The sequence below is a fragment of the Musca vetustissima genome, unplaced genomic scaffold (assembly GCF_032173495.1).
Source record: "Musca vetustissima isolate MV318-11 ecotype Yass unplaced genomic scaffold, APGP_CSIRO_Mvet_v1 utg61444, whole genome shotgun sequence".
Lineage (NCBI taxonomy): Eukaryota > Metazoa > Arthropoda > Insecta > Diptera > Muscidae > Musca > Musca vetustissima.
Window position 1 is genome coordinate 31737 of NW_026877454.1, and position 21025 is coordinate 52761.

Sequence of the window (21025 nt, forward strand, 5' to 3'; positions counted from 1 at the left end):
CCTCCTTCTACCAGCAATGAACTATTAGTAGTTGCTCCTTGAAGAAGTAAATAAATCTAAAAAACAAAATTTAAGTAATACCGACTATAAAATTTTTAAATTTAAATCTTCGGCTCAAAGTGAAATATCTTCTTGTTGTACCGTCAAATTTATTTAAAGACTTAGTAAATAGATCATTTTGGCCTGATGGTGTTTTAGTAAAAGAATTTGTATGTAGGGAACGAAATAACCCAGTAAAACTAGAGGCTATTCCCCCTATGTCTTACTTACTTACTTAGCTGGCTTGTTACAGAACGGTTGTTCCATAAGCCGAGCTTAAAAAAGTTTTCCAAGCGCGTCGGTCTTGTGCGCAAGTCCACCAATTTGGAAGACCACGTTCCAAGATGTTGTTTTCTACTTGGTCTTTCCATCTAATTCGTGGCCTTCCCCTTCTACGGGAACCATCAGTAGGATCATTTTTATATGCCTTTTGAGCTGGGGCATCTTCATTCATCCGCACAACATGGCCTAGCCACCGTAGTCGCTGCAGCTCAATACGACTGACTATGTCGATGTCCGCGTATAAATTGTAGAGCTCGTGGTTCATTCGACGCCGATATTCACCGTCGACGCAGATCGGCCCGTAGATCTTTCGGAGAATTTTTCTCTCAAACACCCCAAGCGCTGCCTCATCTGCTTGCGCAAGTACCCATGCTTCTGATCCATATAATAGCACGGGTAGTATCAGCGTCCTGTAAAGTGTGAGTTTGGTCTGGCGAGAGGTGGCCTTGTTTCTAAACTGCTTACTTAGACCATAGTAGCATCTGTTGGCCATCACAATCCTTCTCCGAATTTCAAAACTGATATTATTCGTTTTATTTATGGCGGTACCAAGGTATATAAAGTCTTTAACTACCTCGAAGCTGTAGTTCTCAAGTTCCACAGTTGGTCCGAGTCTACTGGACGTCTTGCGCGTTGATACCATCAGCTTGGTCTTCTCGCCGTTTACTGCCAGACCCACTTTGGCAGACTCCTTTTCAATTTGTTCAAAGGTGGCTGTTACCGCTCGCAATGTTCGACCCATTATATCGATGTCATCGGCGTAGGCGAGTAACTGATGTTGTTTGATGTACAGAGTGTCATTTCTGTTCACCTTTGCGTCTCGTATGAACTTTTCCAGTAGGATGTTAAAAAGATCACACGACAAACTGTCACCTTGTCTGAATCCTCGTTCGGTATTGAAGGGCTCCGATAGGTCCTTTCCTACTTTAACGGCTGACCTTGTGCCACTTAAAGTTATCCTGCATAGCCGTATTAATTTTGCAGGAATGCCGAACGCAGACATGGCTTTAAACACCTCTGAACGAATAGGGCTGTCGAATGCGGCTTTATAGTCGACAAATAGGTGGTATGTGTCGATGTGTTTTTCGTGGGTTTTTTCCAGGATTTTGGCGCAGAGTAAAAATCTGGTCAATGGTGGATTTGCCAGGTCTGAAGCCGCATTGGTATGGTCCGATGATGTCATTGACCATTGGCTTCAATCGTTCACACAGCACACTGGATAGCACTCCCCCTATGTCGCCTTTCTCAAAAAACTAATGAAACCTTAATCCATACTCTACCAAAATGTAATAGTACGTTTACATTATAACGGATTTCGTTAACCCAGTCGGTTTCAATTGTCAATTCCATTGTATACATGCCAAATAAATCCTCATAAAGTAGGTTAACCCGGTAAAAAAAGTTCTAATGTAAATGCCGTTTAAGAGGTCTTAACACTAAGCTGAAAAATTTGTATTTAAAGTCTTTTGGTTGTGATTACAAAATTCTTGTTTTCATCGAAACTTGGTTAAAACCAAATATTGGTGACGCAGAATTTTTGTCTGATCAATATCAAACTTATAGAACTGACAGAGTAAATAAATCTGGTGGAGGAGTTCTTATTGCTGTACATAACTGCATTGCCTCAGAGCGCATTGTTATAGAAAATTTCAACACAGATGGTCTGTTCCCGTACTGCAAGAATCTACTATTTTTTACTACGATAACACTTTTTTCCTTTATGATATCGAAAAAAATAGTAAAAAATCGTAGATTCTTGCAGTACGGGAACAGGCCAAGAATTTGTTTGTGTTAAATTAAATTACTTAAGAAATACACTAATTTTAACATGTTCATATATTGCTCCAAATTCTGGTGTAGTCATTTACTTAATTCATTCTGAATTAATGACACGAATTTCAGACTTAGAAACCTCAAACCTCATTTGATTTGCCATGGAGACTTTAATTTGCCTCATATTAATTGGATTTTTGGCGAAAATACTACTGATTTTGTACCTGTTTTGTCAACCAGCTCAGAACCTGGTATGGATGCTTTTTGGGACACTATATTTGATAAATGTTTACTACAAATCAATAACATCCACCTTTTTCGGACCACAAGGATGTATTACTAATTGGAGCGTACCCAGCAGTGGGATCTTATACCTTCTGGGATCTTATACCATTTTAAATGATATTACGAAATAATTTGCAAAAGTTTACTTGTTTTTTTTTAGTTTTCTCAGTAATATCCTGAAGAGAATACAAATTGCATACTCTCAGAAATAGAACTTAGGTTAGGTTGCTGATAATACCACACAAGCCCTACAAAAAGAAGGACATACACATATGCCAGTTGAGACGTGTTGTGCGCTCTAGCAACGAAGAGCAAGTTAGAATAGGGGAAAATTTAGATGAAGTCTGGGTTCGATCCACCTATGATTCTAGGAATTCTGTGTTTTTTGAGAACTCCTTCAGTCTTCTCCATTCACACCACCTTAGATCCGTTAGTCCGGCATATAAATGCTTGGCAATGGCACAGAAAATGTTCCAACGTTTCACTGTCTTCCCCACACGCGCTACACCTGCTGCCCGTCATTCTGCTCGTTTCTTTTTTGTTTAGCGTTAGGATTTGCTTAGTTTTGTATTCTTTTGGGTTGCCCCATACATTTTTGTAATCTTTCCTGTCCCCTCATTTTTCCAAAGGGTTTTGAGGGCCTCATTCGCCTATTTCCTCATTTCTTGGATTGTTTCACTAAAGGATTTGGCGGTATTCACATCTATTATGGGTAGTGCAGTAGTACTTCTAGCTAGTTGATTTGCTATCTCGTTGCCTATGATTCCTCGGTGACTTGGTACCTATATTATTCGTTCAGATCCTTGTTGTGAGAAATTATTAATGGTCTTTATACATTCCAGTACAGTTTTGGATTTAACTGTTTTGGAGGATATAGCACTTATAGCTTATTTGTTATCCGTAATAATATTTATTGTATTTTGCTCTTGGTTTGAACTTAACCAGTTATAGCTTGAACCTCCGCCTGTAGGATCGTGCTGTGATCTGTAAGGCGAAGAGAATTTTCGGTACCCGGTTCTTCGATAAAAAAAATCCCAGTCCAGCCTTTCCTCCTAGTCGAGAGCCATCTGTGTAACAACAGTTTGCAGCAGGCATCTGAACTAGTGTTCTGCTAGTCCATTGTTCTCTATCTGGTATTATATTTTCGCACCGTGTTACTACTCTCATTGCAGGTATGCGGTCTGAATCAAATCTGTTGATTGTAGTAATATGTTTTGTACGCTATGTTGTGTCCGGTGTCTATCCACTCGTCCATTGCTTTGAGCCTTAAAGCTGCGACTGCCGCTTCTTATTTTATTTGAATGTTTGTTTGCAAAGCCCTAGTTGGTATTGTCCGCATTGCCCCACATATGCCTAGAGGCAACACGTTCTCTGAACTTTCTGCAACGGTTTTACGTTACATTTTTTATCCGTTGCTGTCCACCATGCAATAGACTCGTATGCTAGAATTGGTCTAATACCGCTCTTATAGATCCAGTGTATCATCTTAGGATTGAATCCCCATTTAGAGCCACGGCTCTTCTACAGATGGACCAGCATTTATGGGCCTTGTTACCTCTTTGCTGTATTTGGTCTTTCCATTTAAGTTTCCTGTCTAAAGTTACTCCCAGATACTTAAATTTATTTGATATAGCTATCGTTTTGTTTTGGAAGATGGGCTCTTCATACTGACCTATTTTTGTTTTTGTGGTGAAAAGACATATCTCCGTTTTGTCCGGATTTGCGTTTAAGACTCGTGATAAACATCGCCTACAATTGGGCTAGTAGGCGATGTTTATCACGGTTTCAGCTTTTCTGCTTAGTACGAGGGGAGTTCGGAAAGTTCTTAGCCTAGAAACTTTTTTGCAAACTTCCACCTCTGTTATGAACAAATCTTAAATTTTGTTTCGATCTGGCAACTTCATCATATAGAAACAGGTTTTCAAAAAAGACGCATCCGCAATTTTTTTACAATGAAAATACGCATTTCTAATTTTTTCTATTGAAAAAATTGCGGATGCATCTTTATTTAACACCTATTTCTAAATGAAGAAGATGCCAAATCGAAACAATATTTAACATGTGTTCATAACAGAGGTGGAAGTTTCTAAAACACTTAACTTTTTTCTGTTTATACCGCGCTTTTTGTTCTAGGCTATGAACTTTCCCAACTGCCCTCGTAAGTTAGGATTATTTCCCCGTCATCTGCATAGCAGACTGGTTAAAATCCTTCATCGGTTAAGTTCCTTAAGAGTCCATTTATAGTAGTTACCCACAATAGCGGTGAGAAAATCCCTCCCTGTGGTGTTCCCTGACTTACTTTGTCTCTGATTGTTATGTCCTGTATGCTTCAGCTAATCCATCTATTCCTTAGCGTATAGTTAACCCAGTCTATGATAGCCAACTTGCAAGGTATCATGGTCCAATTAACAGGTCGTGTTAGAGGCGAAATGATTTCACCCCAACTGTCAAAAATTTTGACTTAATCGTATGAAAAAGTAAAAAAAATAGACAATTTGAGGGATTTTCTACCAAAATGGCCGATAATATTCCCCTCTTGAATAAGTGTATTAGTGCTGACATTGTTGAAACCTCCTTCAATGTCAATGCATACCGCTAAGGTATACAGTTTCATAGCGAAGGTGCCCTCAATATGGTATACTGCCTCATGTAAAGCGGTTTCCAATTATCTCCCCTTCACATACGCATGCTGTTGATATTACAGCGTATCGTTGGGTACGTTACTCTTTTTCATGGTGTCGATTGTACGTTTAGTACGGTTTTGAGTAGGTATGAAGTTAGACTCATTGGCCGATAAGATTATGGTGTTGCGTAGTTTGCCTTTCCGGGCTTGAGTATGAAGACTACCCTGGCCTCCTGCCAGGCTTTCGGTGTGTACGCAAAATAGAAATAAATATAACTTGCCGAGTAAATGTTATTGGAAAAGTAACTAGATACAGGTTATCCAGGGAAAGCAGCTGGATATCAGCTGTTTCTCAAGTTTGCTGTCAAAATCCGTTATTGTGAATTGACTTGCATTATGAAAACGTAAACAAAGTCCAATTGTTTCACATTAGACTTAAGAATTAACAGCTGACTTTTGCTAGTTGGTGACCTTATTAATAGGTCTTGTATGCTTCAAAATTATTATTGCATCATGGTCTGAACATGTCTCAATCATGATGCAATAATAAGGTGATGTATCACAACAACAACCTTTGTTTTTGACTCGATTATCTGTCAAATTTTCCATATAATATTTCAAATGGTTGGCAACACTGCACATCGAATTCAAGTAGAAATTACCCACTTTGACAGTTAATCAAGACATCAGCTGCGGTTAATGAAGCCCTGTGGCAAACGATTCTAAAAATCGCTGTTATTGTCATTTCATTACCTATTTTGCATTTTACAAATCATTTAACCACAAAAGCTATATAATTTGACGCACATTGAACAATAATTCCCACTACCCTCCCATAACAACTGAGGACCAACGTCAAGCATAACGTCAAGTCCTTCCGTAACGTGTTTGCAAATTATGTAAATTAGTACTGGGCCAACACCATTAATGAAATGGAATTCATTCAGTCAGTTAGTATTTCATTCATACAATGGTGATGGTGGTTCCGTATTAATTTGTACACAACATCAGCAGCATCATTATCGTCAGCATCTTATTGACATAATACCACTTATTATGTGTGCAACACAATCTGGGGGACTATAAACAGAGAACTATGGGATGTGGAACTATAGTTGCGTATACGTTCGTTTATTGAGGTTCACGGACAAATACGAGGCTGATATATTCACAATAATTTGTAAAATTTTATACTCCAGTGCACACACACACATTGAGGCAACCATTTGTCGGGCTCCCAGATGTGTGTGACGCACGCATACAGCTTCTGCATAACCATAACCCTCCCATTTCCAGTACATGTAAGCATTGATGATGTCAGAGGCAACGTCACAACATAATTAGCACGTGAATGCCAAGCCGATGTTTACTAATTTGACAGAAAATTGACCTGTATCCTGTATTGTCCTCTTTTTCAATTTGTTGTTTTGGCCTAACGGACAAAGTGACATAATTTCTAGGATATCATCGAACATAATGAGGACAAAACCATCAGATTTTTTGAATTGTGATGGAGGATTGTGTTTAGAGACAAGGACGAAAAGAAAACAAAAATTGCCACTAATTGATATGTGTTTTGACTGGTTACAATCGAAGGAGGAACATATGTGGGAACATGGTATAATTATTACAAGGTAGGTCATATCCACCAGCTGATTATAACTTTTTTCTTAAGATTGCTTGTTCGTTACATGGAACCATGGAATAAATAGGCAGTCCATTTAGCGAAGCTGATGTCTCGATTAACTGTCAAAGTTGGTAATTTCTACTTGAATTCGATGTGCAGTGTTGCCAACCATGTGAAATATTATAAGGAAAAATTTGACAGATGATAGAGACAAAAACAAAGACTTTTGTTTTGATACATCACCTTACTATTGCATCATGGTATGACATAGCTACCAGCTGATTACAAATTTTTCCGTAGATGGCTTGTTTGTACCATGGAATTAATAGGTAGTCCATTGATTAACTATCAAACTGCCTAATTTGTACTTGAATTCGATGTGCAATGTTGCCAACCATGTGAAATATTATAAGGGAACATTTGACAGATGGTCGATACCATGATGCAATAATTAGGTGATGGTATCACAACAAAAAACTTTGTGTTTGTGTCGACCTTCTGTCAAATTTTTTCATATAATATTTCACATAATTGGCAACATTGCACATCGAATGAATAATAAATGTCGCAAACCAAAGAAAACAAAAAAAGAGGGAAAATCGTGCGTCTTTAGAAGGTTATAAAAGGGACTGAATGGAAAGAAATCTTTGAATTCTAAACCGTGTTTGCTTTATAACCTTCCACGACAAAAAACCAAAAAGCGACCAAAGAACAAAAGGGTTACCCAAAAAAATAAAACAAAGTTTTTTTTATATTTCAATTTTATTTGTATGTGTGTGTGCGGGAATTTGTTTATCTCTACCAATCCAAAGGCACTCTGTGCAAAATTTGATGGTTGGCCTCCATATCCAATTTCTAAAAAGGGGGCCAATGAAAATTCTCTTGGGGAAAAATTGTGTGATCCTCAAAATACCGCCACAGAAGATCCAAAAAGTGCCAAAAATCCCCTGGTGCACCACCTGCCAACATTCCACCAGGCAGAAAATTTCGGGATTGTTAAATAAGGCAAGCCTTGGATGAATGTAACGTAAATGTTAAGAATTTAAAAATGAAGTGCTAAATTTATTAGAAAGAGGGGAAAGTTAGTACAAGTCATCGCGTGTGGTAAGTGTGGAGGATCAGGGGCCCTTATAGATGTTATAAATTTTGGATTTTAAGGTTCAAGGTTGGGTGGGCACTGTGTGGAAGCATCAACACCAAGCTTCCTTGTTGATGGTGTATCGTGTTTCTTTTTGTAAGAGTAGTGTTTCTATGTCTTGTGTATCAATTCGAAATATTTACTTGTTTGTCCTCTCGGGCTGATGGATAAGGGTTGAGAACCTCCCCAGAGATGGCTACTGAGCTGGCTGGCCTTAAAACCACAGCGCCACATTAGGTGGAACATAACAAACTAAACCTGTCGTTCCACACTTTTTTCGTGTTTTTTTTTATTAAAATATGTCAAATGAACAGAACGACTTGTAGAGTTATATTTTTCATATATTGGTCGAAGGATATCCTACCTTAATAACATTGTATTTACTATGAATAAAAGGGCTAGCTAATAAGAACATGTTGTCTTTCGAAAATGTTTCTAATTTTTTATCATTTTTTGTCCTTAAACATGTTTGGCCTCTAAACATGTTTTTCAAATGTTCGACAGGATTCACATTTCCTATGGCAACATTCCAACATAGAGCTTGTTGCCTAGATGTCTTGTAGCATGTTTACGAACATTCAGGAATTTGTTGCGACGCCTACGGCAACATTTGCTGTATACATTTCATGTAAACATGCTATGGTATGTTGTATAACAGTTGAATAATGTTTGTTGTCATGCCGAGAAGGAAATGTGAATTCGCCGTAAACATAACATTTTAATACATCGCATAATTATACAGGGTAATCTCATACATACATATGATTCCAATTATTCATAATTTTACATTAGATAACATTCAGTTTTCATAATTTAAATGATAATATCCTCCTTCAATACCTTGGTTCAGTGGCAAAAATTAACATATTGTTAATATTTGGTCTCGTTAAGCCATGTGTCACCATGTACACATGATTCGATTCAAGGCGTATTTAATAAGGTGTAAGTGACAATCATATGGTTTTAAACTCTTTTCTTTATTGTTTGTGAAATAAATTGTCAAAACAAATTTTTCGACGTTTCATTTCCTTAAAATTTAAATTGTTCTCAACAACAACAAATACATTTATAGGAACAGAAATGTTACAAGTCTCAAATGACGAAAAAATATATTTTGCATTGGGTTCCTAATTATAGACCTCTGAAATACGGACCTGTACATTTGCACCTTGATTCAATTGAGACCAAGGGAGACTTAATAAGGTAGCCGCATCAACCCAGTTGTTGGTACAAATAGTTGTCAAAAATATGAAAAACCAAAAGATTAAAAAATATGAATGAAAATCCCTGAATTTTGGAGAAGGTACTATGGAAATAAAAGTAGTACCTTCTTCAAAATTCGGAGATTTTCATTCATATTTTTTTTTAATCTTTTGGTTTTCACACATTTTTGACAGCTATTTGTCTCAATCATTGTACAATGAATAGGTAGTCCATATAGCGCAGCTGATGTCTCGATTAACTGTCAATGTGGGTAATTTCCACTTGAATTCGATGTGCAGTGTTGCCAACCATTGGATAATCGAGACAGAAACAAAGATTTGTGTTTTGATACATCACCCTATTATTGCATCACGGTCTCAATCGAAGCATGTTTACTTGGTGACAATCAGCTGATGTTTGTTTGTGTACAGTGAGCAGTCATGGTACCCCATACAAATCAAAAAATATTCGGTAATTCCTCAAAAAGTAATTCACAAATTTTCAAATATATATTTTTATTTCATGTATTCAATTCTATACTACAACAAATTAATGTAATATTTCATTTTTTTATTAAAACAAGTGAAAAGTGAAAAGTCCATATTTTTGCACAGAATAAGTGGAGAAAAATAATGAATTATTTAAAATTACTTAATTTTTACAATTAAATTGACTTACCCAATACTTGGTAGGATATCCCTTGAGTTTTAAAACATCATTCAATCGTTCGGGCATTGAGTATACAAGTTTTTTTTAGTGTAGTCCAACGATATTTTACCCCCATTCTGTCACAAGTATTTCCGTGAGTTGGGCCTTACTGGAAATTGTATGATTTCGGATTCGTTTATTTAGATGACCATAGGTGCTCAATCGGATTTAAATCGGGACTGTGCGGAGGTATTATCAGCATGTGTGGTGTATTGTATACGATCTAATTCTTAACGTTAATAGCAGTTTGTTTTGGATCATTGTCCTGTTGGTAGTAATAATTATCACGAATGTTGAGTTTTTCAGCACTTTGATTCAAATTTTGTTTCAAAATATTCGTGTAAACTGTTTTATTCATTATTTCCTCAATGAATATCAAATTGCCAACACCAGCTGCTGACATGCATCCCTATGTCATTACTCCACCCCCTCCGAGCTTTACTGTTTTCCGAGTATTCTTTGGATTGAGCTCTTCGCCTTTTTCCGCCACACCAAAGAGCATCCAAAAACCTCTGTTTTTTATTCGACCATCTGTCAGATTTTATTTAGTAATATTTCTCATAGTTAGCAACATTGCACGTCGAATTCAAGTAGAAGCTATGCACTTTGACAGTTAATCGGATAGTCAGCTGCAATAAATTGAGTACCTATTTATTGTGTCATGCACATGATTTTGATCTAAATGACAATCAGCTGATGTTTGTTTGTGTATATACTAAATAAAAAGAACGGAAAATTTGTTTGAAATTTGAAAAAGGTAAGTAAATAATGATTTAAATGTTTCAGCAATGTCGGGGTCGTTTGGAAAGTAAATAAAATTCACCTCAAATTCCTGCTAAACACTTTATTTTATTTTGGTTCTTACTTTTTTTACGTTCATTTGACAACTATTGAAAACAAATATCATTTGGTTAAGGTCATCCAGGTAAACCAGCTGGATATCAGGAGTTTCTCAAGTTTGCTGTCAGAATCGATTATTGTGAATTGATTTCCATTATGAAAACGTAAACAAAGTCCAAACATTCGAAATTAGATTTGAGAAAGAACAGCTGACTTTCGCTAACTGGGTGACATTATTAATGTCATTATTAATAGATCTTTATCCTAAAATACACTAATTAAATTAATAATTCCATTAAAATTTAATTCCCCATTAAATTTCTCCCCGTTAATTGTGCTAATTCTTATATTTAACACAAATTTTTCAGTTTCATTTTTTATTTTCTTGTCCCCACATAAAATAAAACAAAAGCATCACATCGTTTGTGGCTGTAGATAATCTTTAACACCCACATAAAACTTTCTAAACTTTTTATAATTTTTCAATTAAAAAAAATAAGAACAGATACTAAAACGCCTTTAGGACATAGAATGAACCCAAGCTGTGGTTACTTAACCACCGCCACAATTGCCAAAAAAATATAGCACAGACTAAAGTTACAAGCAAAAAAAAAGTAAGTCAGTTAACTTGTCGTTGCTGCTGATAGTGAAAAAACACAAAAAAGTTTTATTTTTCTATTATACCGTAGATAGATAGATAATATAAGAAAGTAGTAGAAAAGGATTGAGTTCTTTTTTCTGTAGTTTTTACAATGACAATGAGTGTTAAAGTTTTTCAGAGATTATTATTTGTTCTAATTGATTTAAAATAACTCTTACTTAAACAACTTGGTGGGTCATAATTTGTAGATTTAAAACGTTAATGTGGTGAAAATTTGTGATATGTTTGTTATTAAAATTAAATATGAAACCTTAGTTTAAATGGAGGAAAATATTTTTAAATAAATTATGTTTTAAAACTATCCATTTTAAATTAAAATGAAATCAATTACATGTGTATGCATCTGTAAACAAATATCAGCTGATCAATCTGCTGGTCAGCTGATATCATATTAATACTAGTCTTAACATTAAGGATATACTTCCTCAATTTGTTTAAACTTTTCCACTTTGTTGTTGAATTATAAAACATTTGTTATTCTTCTTTTGTTGTGTTCTTTTTTTCTAATTTATATATGTCAAATAAATATATAATGCCAATAAAAAAAATATTTCCGATGTAAATATAGCATAATACAGTATAAGAGTCTAAACGCAACCAGAGAGTCACGAGTCAGCGTCATACTTTTTCGCCGGCGTGAAAACCAAACGAAAGAGTTAGCGGCACAAAATGTCAATTATTTATTTTCCTTTTCTGACAGAGTATTATACGTTGTGCAAACCAAAATCAATTTATTATTTAATAAACAATAAGGTCAAGGAACTTGGTGAAAATTATTGAAAAAATTATTTTTCTTTCATTTTATTATTAATTCGTTAAAAAAAAGTCCACAATCTTTGAAAATATTTGTTTTTTTTTTAACAGCACTGCCATATGTTTTGATATAAATTCTCATTGAAATTTGGTAGCACTGTTGATTTTTACCTAAAATATGGAAACTCAATTGAGAGCAAATTTGTATGACGCTTAGCAAAAATGTATAAAATCTATTCTAGCGTCAAGCCGCTAGACGCAAACGTCAGTCGTCGCGATTTCCCGTTGCCACAAATAAACACACGGCAAACGACTGTCGCTGACTCTAGACTCTTTGGTTGCGTTTAGACTCTTAATAGCTTAATGTAATTCACTGCGAACGGTTTACAATTTCAATTTGCCAAAGCCAAATATTCTCTGTGTGGCAACTATGGCACCTGTTGTGCCATTTGTCATTTTGAATTGTATTAATATGATCATAAAGGATGTAACAGCCAGGATAATCTGAAAAAAAGAAACCAAAAATTATTTGACATTATTGGTACATTTACATCAATTTTTTTATGGAACATGTCATTTGTTTAATAACGATATAGATAATATTCCAAAGCCGAAGGTAAGAGAGGCTAATGTACGTGTTGAATAAAGAAATCCACTTGATCTCTAATGTCAATTCCATATTTTTACCATTATGCAATAATAAGGTGATGTATAAAAAAACATTTGTTTTTTTACCCGACCATTTGTCATATTTTATCTAGTAATATATCTCATGGTTGCCAACAGTACATATCGAATTCGAATATAAACTACGCACTTTGGCAGTCATGGCACAATAAATAGGTAGTCCATTTAGAGCAGCTGATGTCTCGATTAACTGTCAAAGTGCGTAATTTCTACTTGAATTCGAAGTAGGTGCGTTTACACTCTGATGCCTTCTAAATCGACTCGATTTGTAAATAGTGATATTAAAACGGCATTTACATTGGAACTATTTTCGGGGTTAACCTACTCTATGAGAATATATTTGTCATGTATACAATGGAATTGACATTTGAAATCCACTGGGTTAACGAAATCTGGTACAATGTAAACCTACTATAAATACTATCTAATTAGACTATAGTTCCTTTCCAGAACCTAAAAAATCTACTAATTTTACAAATTTTGCAATTTTTTATTCGAAACCCGTTCCTGAACCCACAAAACTGCTAAAACATTGAATCAAATTTTAGAGAGAATAAAACAAAATGGCGTTCTCTTTGTAAACTTTTTACTTGATAAATTTGGCCGAGTAAAAATGGTAAACAGGAATGCCTACTTCTGATTGGCTGTTATGTTGGTTTTGAAGTATTGCCATTTAATTTTGGCATATTTACTAGATTTGCGTTCCAGAACTTTTCAAATTAATTTGTATTCTGAGATCGATTTTGAAATGTTTCCCTTTTACCAGCTTTCCTATTAAAAAAGTACCGGAACAGAACAAATATTTCATGTGGGTAGAAATTTTATATGACATAAAATTGATTTATCAGCTATTATTTGTTAACGTATACATACACATTTCACTAGTTTCATCATTTCTCTGGCAATACCAAAATTATTCACTATTCACGAGAAATTAAAATAATTTATCATCAGCTATCATATTTTTGTTAGGCAACTATCTTGAATTTTAGGAAAAGTGATTATTTTTTCTGCTAAATCAGTGTTGTATTTGAAATCATCTTCAGGGATAATGAGCGGATTTAATTTTGTAGGGTAAATCGAAGTAAATTGATCTCTATTCTAAAGGTAAAACTTATTATGACATAACCAAAAAGCCAATCAGCTGATCGAACCAAATCTGTGGAAATCAAAACGGCCTATAAATAAAGTCGTCCAGGGAGATCAGCTGCATCTTTAGTTTGAATTGACTTCCATTATGAAAACGTAAACAAAAGTCAATTCTTTGATATTTGACCTGAGAAGAGAAGAAACAGCTGATTTTCGCTAACTGGGTGACCTTATTAATACATCTTTCAAATAAATGTATACGATTAATTGTGAAGTAGCAGTCGAATACATTGATTTCCATATGTTTGGTTCGATCAGCTGATTGATATGGCTTTATTGTTATATCCACAGGACTTATTTGAATGTGATTTATTTTATTCTATGGAATTGACACATGACATAATTATACAAGATAGTCTTATGCAGTCATTTGTTTCCAATTTTTTCATAAATTCGCCTGTGACAGCATTCAGCTTTCAAAATTAATATGAAAATATCTTCCTTCGAAATGTACGCATATCATTTGTTCAGTGGCAAAAATTGTTAAATAATTTATATTTATAAATATTTTGAAGGTCCCTGCCCCTACAACTTATAAATATAATAGTACGTTTACATTTAATCGGATTTCGTTCACCCAGTGGTTTTCAATTGTCAATCCCTTTGCATATATGTCAAATAAATCCTCATAAAGTAGGTTAACCCGGTAAAATGTTCTAATGTATATGCCGTTTAAGGTGTAACAAACATGGCATAAGATAAGATAAGATTTAAGAGCAATTCCCAGCTTTAGAAAATATATCTTGTTTAATTTATTTAAAAAAATGTCAATAGGCATACGTAGAATTTTATGCAATTTATTTTTCATATTATTTAAAATTGATAGATGAGTTCAAAATTGAAAAGGGTTGCCATCATAAAATTCTCAAATGAGACTACTACTGAAATCAAGTGGATTTCGTTCTTCCACTTTCGTTAAACCTAAAAAAACGTTAACCAAATAAAAAATCTCTCCAAAGAAAAAAAACTTTAAATAAAATTTGTAATTACCTTTCCCAGTGTCTTGTAATCAATATCCAAAAAATAATTACAAGTAAACTTCAACTTCTGATGCATCAATTGTAAAGAGTATTCCCGCAAGTGCATCCTAACCTCAACATCTTGCGGATGTAATTTGAAATTGTTTAATACAGTTGACAAAGAATGATACTGAAAACAAAAGAAAATTTTTAATTATTTTTAAAATTTAATTGTAAATTTAAAACCTAATTGTAAAAAAAATTGCTACCTACCTTTTTCATACATTTTTCCGTATAATTACAAATGTAAACTATGTTTAACAGCAACAAAATTATGTAAACAAAACGAACTGTAATAAAAGGAAGAAAGATAATTAAGGGGATTAAAATATTAGATAGACATTTTTAAAATATTTTTTTATATTAAAAATGCTCTACGTTCCGACACCTACGGGATTTATAGAGATATGTCATTTATTTGACGTTTTAGAAAGCGTTTAGTATTAAAATGATATAAAGTTTACAGTCAGCTGTTATTTGTTTACGTATAAATACACATTTCACTGGCTAATTGGATTTTATATTCTTCAAAGGCAAGAGTAAATGAGAAGGATTTCTTTTTAGATGTAATAAATTAAATAAATTTAGTTTTTCAAAAACAAAAAAAAACATTCATTGGTATTGCATTTACATTATACTTGTTTTAACAAAACGCTTACCAAAACGAATTTTTAGTAAATTTGCAATTTATCTGTCAAATTTTATCTAGTAATATTTTTCATGGTTGGCAACATTGCACAACGAATTCAATGAGAAACTACGAACTTTGACAGTTAATCGAATCGTCAGCTGTGATAAATGGGCTGCCCATTTATTATGCAATGGAGAAACTATACACTTTGACAGTTAGTCGGATAGTTAGCTATGCTAAATGGTAGGTACTCCATTTTATTGTGCCATGGTAGAAAACAAGGCACAATAAATAAGTAGTCCATCTAGCGCAGCTGATGTCTCGATTACTTGTCAAAGTGCGTAATTTCTACTTAAATTCGACTTGCAATGTTGCCAACCATGTAAAATATTATAAGGAAAAATTTGACAGATGATCGAGACAAAAACAAAGGTTGTTGTTATGATACATCACATAATTATTACATCATGGTAGAAACCATGGCACAATGAATAGGTAGTCCATTTAGAGCAGCTGATGTCTTGATTAACTGTCAAAGTGGGTAATTTCTACTTGAATTCGATGTGCAGCGTTGCCAACCATTTGAAATATTATATGGAAAAATTTGACAGATGATCGAGGCAAAAACATAGATTTTTGTACGTTTAGATTTACGAAATCCACTCGATCTCAAATGTCAATTCCATTGCTTATACGTCAAATATAATCCACTGGATTTGTGAACAGGATTAACGCGACGTATACGCAATGGAATTGACATTTGAGATTGAGTGGATTTAATAGTCTAAACGTACCCTAAGATCGTCCAGCTGTATATCAGCTGACTCTCAGGTTTATTGTCAAAATATTTTATTGTGAATTGATTTTCATTACGAAAACGTAAACAAAGTCCACTTAGACTTGAGAATTAACAGACTGACATTCGCCAGCTGGGTGAACTTATTAATAGATCATAGTAGAAGCCATGGCACAATGAATAGGTAGTCCATTTAGCGCAACTGATGTCTTGATTAACTGTCAAATTGGGTAACTTCTACTTGAATTCGATGTACAGTGTTCCCAACCATATAAAAATATTATAAGGAAAAATTTGACAGATGATCGAGACAAAAAACAACGGTTTTTGTTTTGATACATCACCTTATTATTGCATCATCGTAGAAGCTATGCACTTTGACAGTTAGAGGGATAGTCAGCTGCACTAAATAGAGTACCTTTTTATTGCGCCATGGTAGAAACCAAGGCCTATAAATATGGTTGTCCACGGATGCCAGCTGCCTCTCAAGTTTGCTGTCAAAATCTATTATTGTGAATTGTCTTCCATTATGAAAACGTAAACAAAGTCCACATTTTTTGACATTAGATTTGAAAATAACAGCTGAATGCAATTTCGCTAACTGGGTGACCTTATTAATAGATCTTGATAGAACCTATGTTAATCAGATAGACAGTTAATCGAATAGTCAGCTGGGCTAAATGGAGTACCTATTCAGTGTGACATGTTTTTTATTCAACTTACATATTTGATTAGTCTCGCCATGTTCAAACAAACTACGAACATATGCCCAATTCACCGTAAACAATATGGCAATGCCATTTTGACAGCATACCAATGCAAGTGGCAATGCAAAATACACATTCACTTTATACACCACAAGCCATAACCTATTCAACAGCTGTTGATTTCGTAACAATTGTTGGATCATAAAATATGGCAAACGTCCATGTTCTGGTCTTCGAAATTGTTCCATCTGAGATTTTATCCTTTCCAATGCAATGCATATGCCCTCCATTAAATGGCATATAATTTGTACATACAAACGATATTCCAAATATTTCATTTCAATGGCAACCACATATAGGGATATAATACATTTATAGCATATGGGCATAACTTCGGCACCGGTTAAGAAATAGGTTAGGTAAGAGAAATTTACCGATGAAAATATTAACCAAATACCAGTTATGTAAAATAATTGGAATTTTTTGGATCCATTTTGTTGGTTAATTTCATTAAATAGTTCATTTTCCATTTCATCGATTTCTCTTAAAATTTCCTTTAGATTATTGCGTTGCCAAAACATTGCAACTTCCATAATTCCATATGCCAAAATTAAACCAATATTATGACCATAGCTCAGCAGTTCAGTAATACAATCCAATCGATGCATTTGGGTAAATTGATGGGCCAATGTATTATGTATGCAATTTGAAATGGTGGCAACACTAAATAGTATGAAAGCATATACGCTGTAAATTGTCATAATAAATTTTCGCCGAAATCCATGAAAATTATCACAATAAAATATTGGTGGTAGATTTATACCGAATATACAAAATATCCATTGGTAGAATTTTACTATTTTCAAATATTCCCGAGTTTTGAAATTATGCATTTTTTTCGGCCGTTGTAAACTGTTGTTGTTGTTTCAGCTAGTTTCAAATAATGACTGACAACTCGTGTGACCAATATTTAGCACTGAAAAAGATCTAAACGTAGATATAAATTTTATAAGAAATGAGTTGTATACATTAATAATGAGGTCAATTGGATTTACACTGGACAAAAAAATGGAACAAATATTTTTTAAAATATATTTTTTAATAAAATAAATTATTTATTGAAGGGTTTAATAGGAGTTTTATATTATTATTTTATAACATTTTTTTTATATTATGTCGTCAGATTTAAATAAATTCGGAAAGAAATCTTGATAATTACTTACATTGCATCGAATCAGCTGATGTTTGTTTACGTAAATATTCACACATATTTATACTGGGGAATATTTTCAACCTTGTCAGCTTTAATCAATATGGGAATACACTTTTATAATGTACAAACATTCCACTGAATCAGCTGATTATATGACTTACCTGCATCCCATTGAATCAGCTGATTGCACTTGCAAAAAAAAAATATTTTAAATATAATAGATCATTTACTGAATGGGTTAATAGGGGTTTATATTATTCAATATTAACCATGTCAGATTTAAACAATACGGGAATACATTTTTATAATGTACCTACCATGGCACAATGAATAGGTAGTCCATTTAGCACAGTTGATGTCTCGATTAGCTGTCAAAGTGGGTAATTTCTGCTTGAATTCGATGTGCAGTATTGCCTACCATTTGAAATATTATAAGGAAAATTTTGACAGACAATCGAGACAAAAACAAATGTTTTTTGTTTTTGATACATCACTTTATTATTGCATCATGGTACCTACATTCTACTGAATCAGCTGATTACATTGGTCAATAAAACAAATATTTTAAAATATATTTTTAATAAAATAGATCATTTATTGAATATAATTTGTATATTATTCAAAATTAACTTTGTCAGTTTTACTAATTTCGGGTATAAATCTTATTAATTTATCAACATTTCATTGAATCAGCTGATGTTTGTACGTATTTACTTCTATTTATACTGGACAATATTAGTTAGATATTTTACTGAAGGCTTTAATATTTTTTTTTTATATTATTCAAGATTATCTTTGTCAGATTTAATAAATACGTCAATCAGCTGATTACACTGGACAAAAAACTAAACATTTTAAAACCTAATTTTAATAAAATAGCTATGTAATTTATTGAAGGTTTTAATATAATTTTTATATTATTCAAGATTAACCTTGACAGATTTAATCAATACGAAATACATTTCATCGAATCAGCTGATGTTTGTTTGGGTACGTATTTACATCTATTTATACTGGGCAATATTAATTAGATAACTTACTGAATATTTATATTATCTGAGATGAACCTAGTCAGATTTAATCAATACGGAAACACATTTTTATAATTTACTTATCAGCTGATGACACTGGAAAAATGCTCTTGAATGTATTTTTAATAAAATAGATAATTTATTGAAGGGTTTAATAGAATTTTTATATTATTCAAGATCAACTTTCCGGAATACATCATACATTGTCGAATCAGCTGATGTTTGTTTACGTTCCTATTTTCATCTATTTATACTTATTAACATCTATTTATTCTGGTTTAATAGAATATATAGGCTACGTTTAGACTACTAAATCCACTCAAATGTCAATTCCATTGCGTATACGCCACCATGATGTGTAAGCAATGATGAGATAAGATGAACCTTGTCAGATTTAATCAATACGTGCATACATTTTTATAATTTACCTGCATTTCATTGAATCAGCTGATTACTCTAGACAAAAAAAAAACAAATATATTTTTAATAAAATTGATAATTTACTGAAGGGTTTATTAGATTTTTTATGCCAGATTTAATCAACGCGGCAATACATTTTAATAAATAACTCCATTCCATGATGCAATAATAAGGTGATGTATCAAATACAAAAACATTTGTTTTTGTCCCGAACATCTGTAAATTTTTTTCTAGTAATAATTCACATTGTTGTTGTTGTTTGACATTTAATCGTATCGTCAGCCGGGCTAAGTGAGGTACCTATTTATTGTGCCATGCACTATTCCATTAAATCAGCTGATTACACTGAACAAAAAACCTAATATTTAAATATATATTTTTAATAAAATATGTAGATAATTTACACTGCGCAATTTTAATTGCAGAAAATCCCACCTCACTTAAGGCGTTTTTAGACTGTGTCTTTCTAAATCGATTCGAGTTGTTAATCGAGATACTAAATCCTAACTGTTTATAGTACGTTTACATTGTACGGATTTCGTTACCCAGTGGGTTTAAATTGTCAGTTTCATGGTATATATTTCAAATAATACTTAATTGGCATTGTACTGGATTTCGATAACACAGTGGTTTTGCATTTATGTCAAAGAAATCCGCATAAAGTAGGTTAACCCGGTAAAAAGTTCTAATGTACATGTTGTTTAAGTTCCCATAAAGTAGGTTGAATGCCGTTATAGACTAGTATTCAAATGATATAAAGTTGATTTACCAGCTGTTATTTGTTTACGTATACATACACATTTCACAGGTTTCAGTATTTCTGTGGCAATTTTTCAATCAATATTTTCAATTAGGTCAATAATAGTACGTTTATATTTAACCGGATTTCGTTAACCCAGTGGGTTTCAATTGTCAATTTCTTTGCATATATGTCAAATAAATCCTCATAAAGTAGGTTAACCCTATGAAAAAGTTCTAGTGTACATTCCGATTAAGCTATAAAATCATTTGTAGTTTTTAATTCTGTTAATATTCATTATAAATTAAAACAAATTGTGATTTTTTCATCAGCTGTCATATTTCTGTTAGACAAATATTTTGAATTACAACGTATTTTGTATCATACTTAAAGGAGAAGTAATTATATTTTGGATGCAACAGCAGGGTTGTATTTGAAATTATCTCAATTTAGCATATCACGATAAAAGCTGTAGTCTAAACGCGCATTTGCGTTCACTCATTGCCCATTAATTAGGTACTCCATTTAGCGCAGCTGTCTATCCAATTAAGTGCCATAGTGCATAAGTCTATTAATAAGCTCATTCAGGAATACCAGCTGGATATCAGCGGCCTCTCAAGTTTGCTGTCAAAATCTATAATTGTGTATTGACTTCCATAATGAAATGACGTTAGACTTGAGAAAAAACAGCTGACTTTCGC

General features: G+C 33.4%; 1 protein-coding gene across 1 annotated transcript; it reads right to left on the reverse strand.

Annotated features, from left to right (window-relative positions):
* Window positions 1-12316: 12316 nt before the first annotated feature.
* On the reverse strand, window positions 12317-17589 carry LOC133322043 (putative gustatory receptor 98b). Its single transcript, XM_061531110.1, has 4 exons — window positions 16938-17589; window positions 15001-15077; window positions 14759-14917; window positions 12317-12436 (listed from the first exon to the last, which is right to left on the reverse strand). The coding sequence occupies exons 1-4, from the start codon at window positions 17587-17589 to the stop codon at window positions 12317-12319; spliced, it is 1008 nt and encodes a 335-aa protein (XP_061387094.1).
* Between the last annotated feature and the right edge of the window lie 3436 nt (window positions 17590-21025).

What these genes read in the sequence shown, in the direction of transcription:
- LOC133322043 (XM_061531110.1), bottom strand. Translation starts at nt 17,589, where the DNA reads ATGCATCGATTGGATTGTATTACTGAACTGCTGAGCTATGGTCATAAT. An exon ending in CGGAAAAATGTATGAAAAAG is followed by an intron (nt 14,918 to 15,000) that starts GTAGGTAGCAAT and finishes TTTTGTTTTCAG; the next exon opens with TATCATTCTTTGTCAACTGT. An exon ending in ATTACAAGACACTGGGAAAG is followed by an intron (nt 12,437 to 14,758) that starts GTAATTACAAAT and finishes TCTTTTTTTCAG; the next exon opens with ATTATCCTGGCTGTTACATC.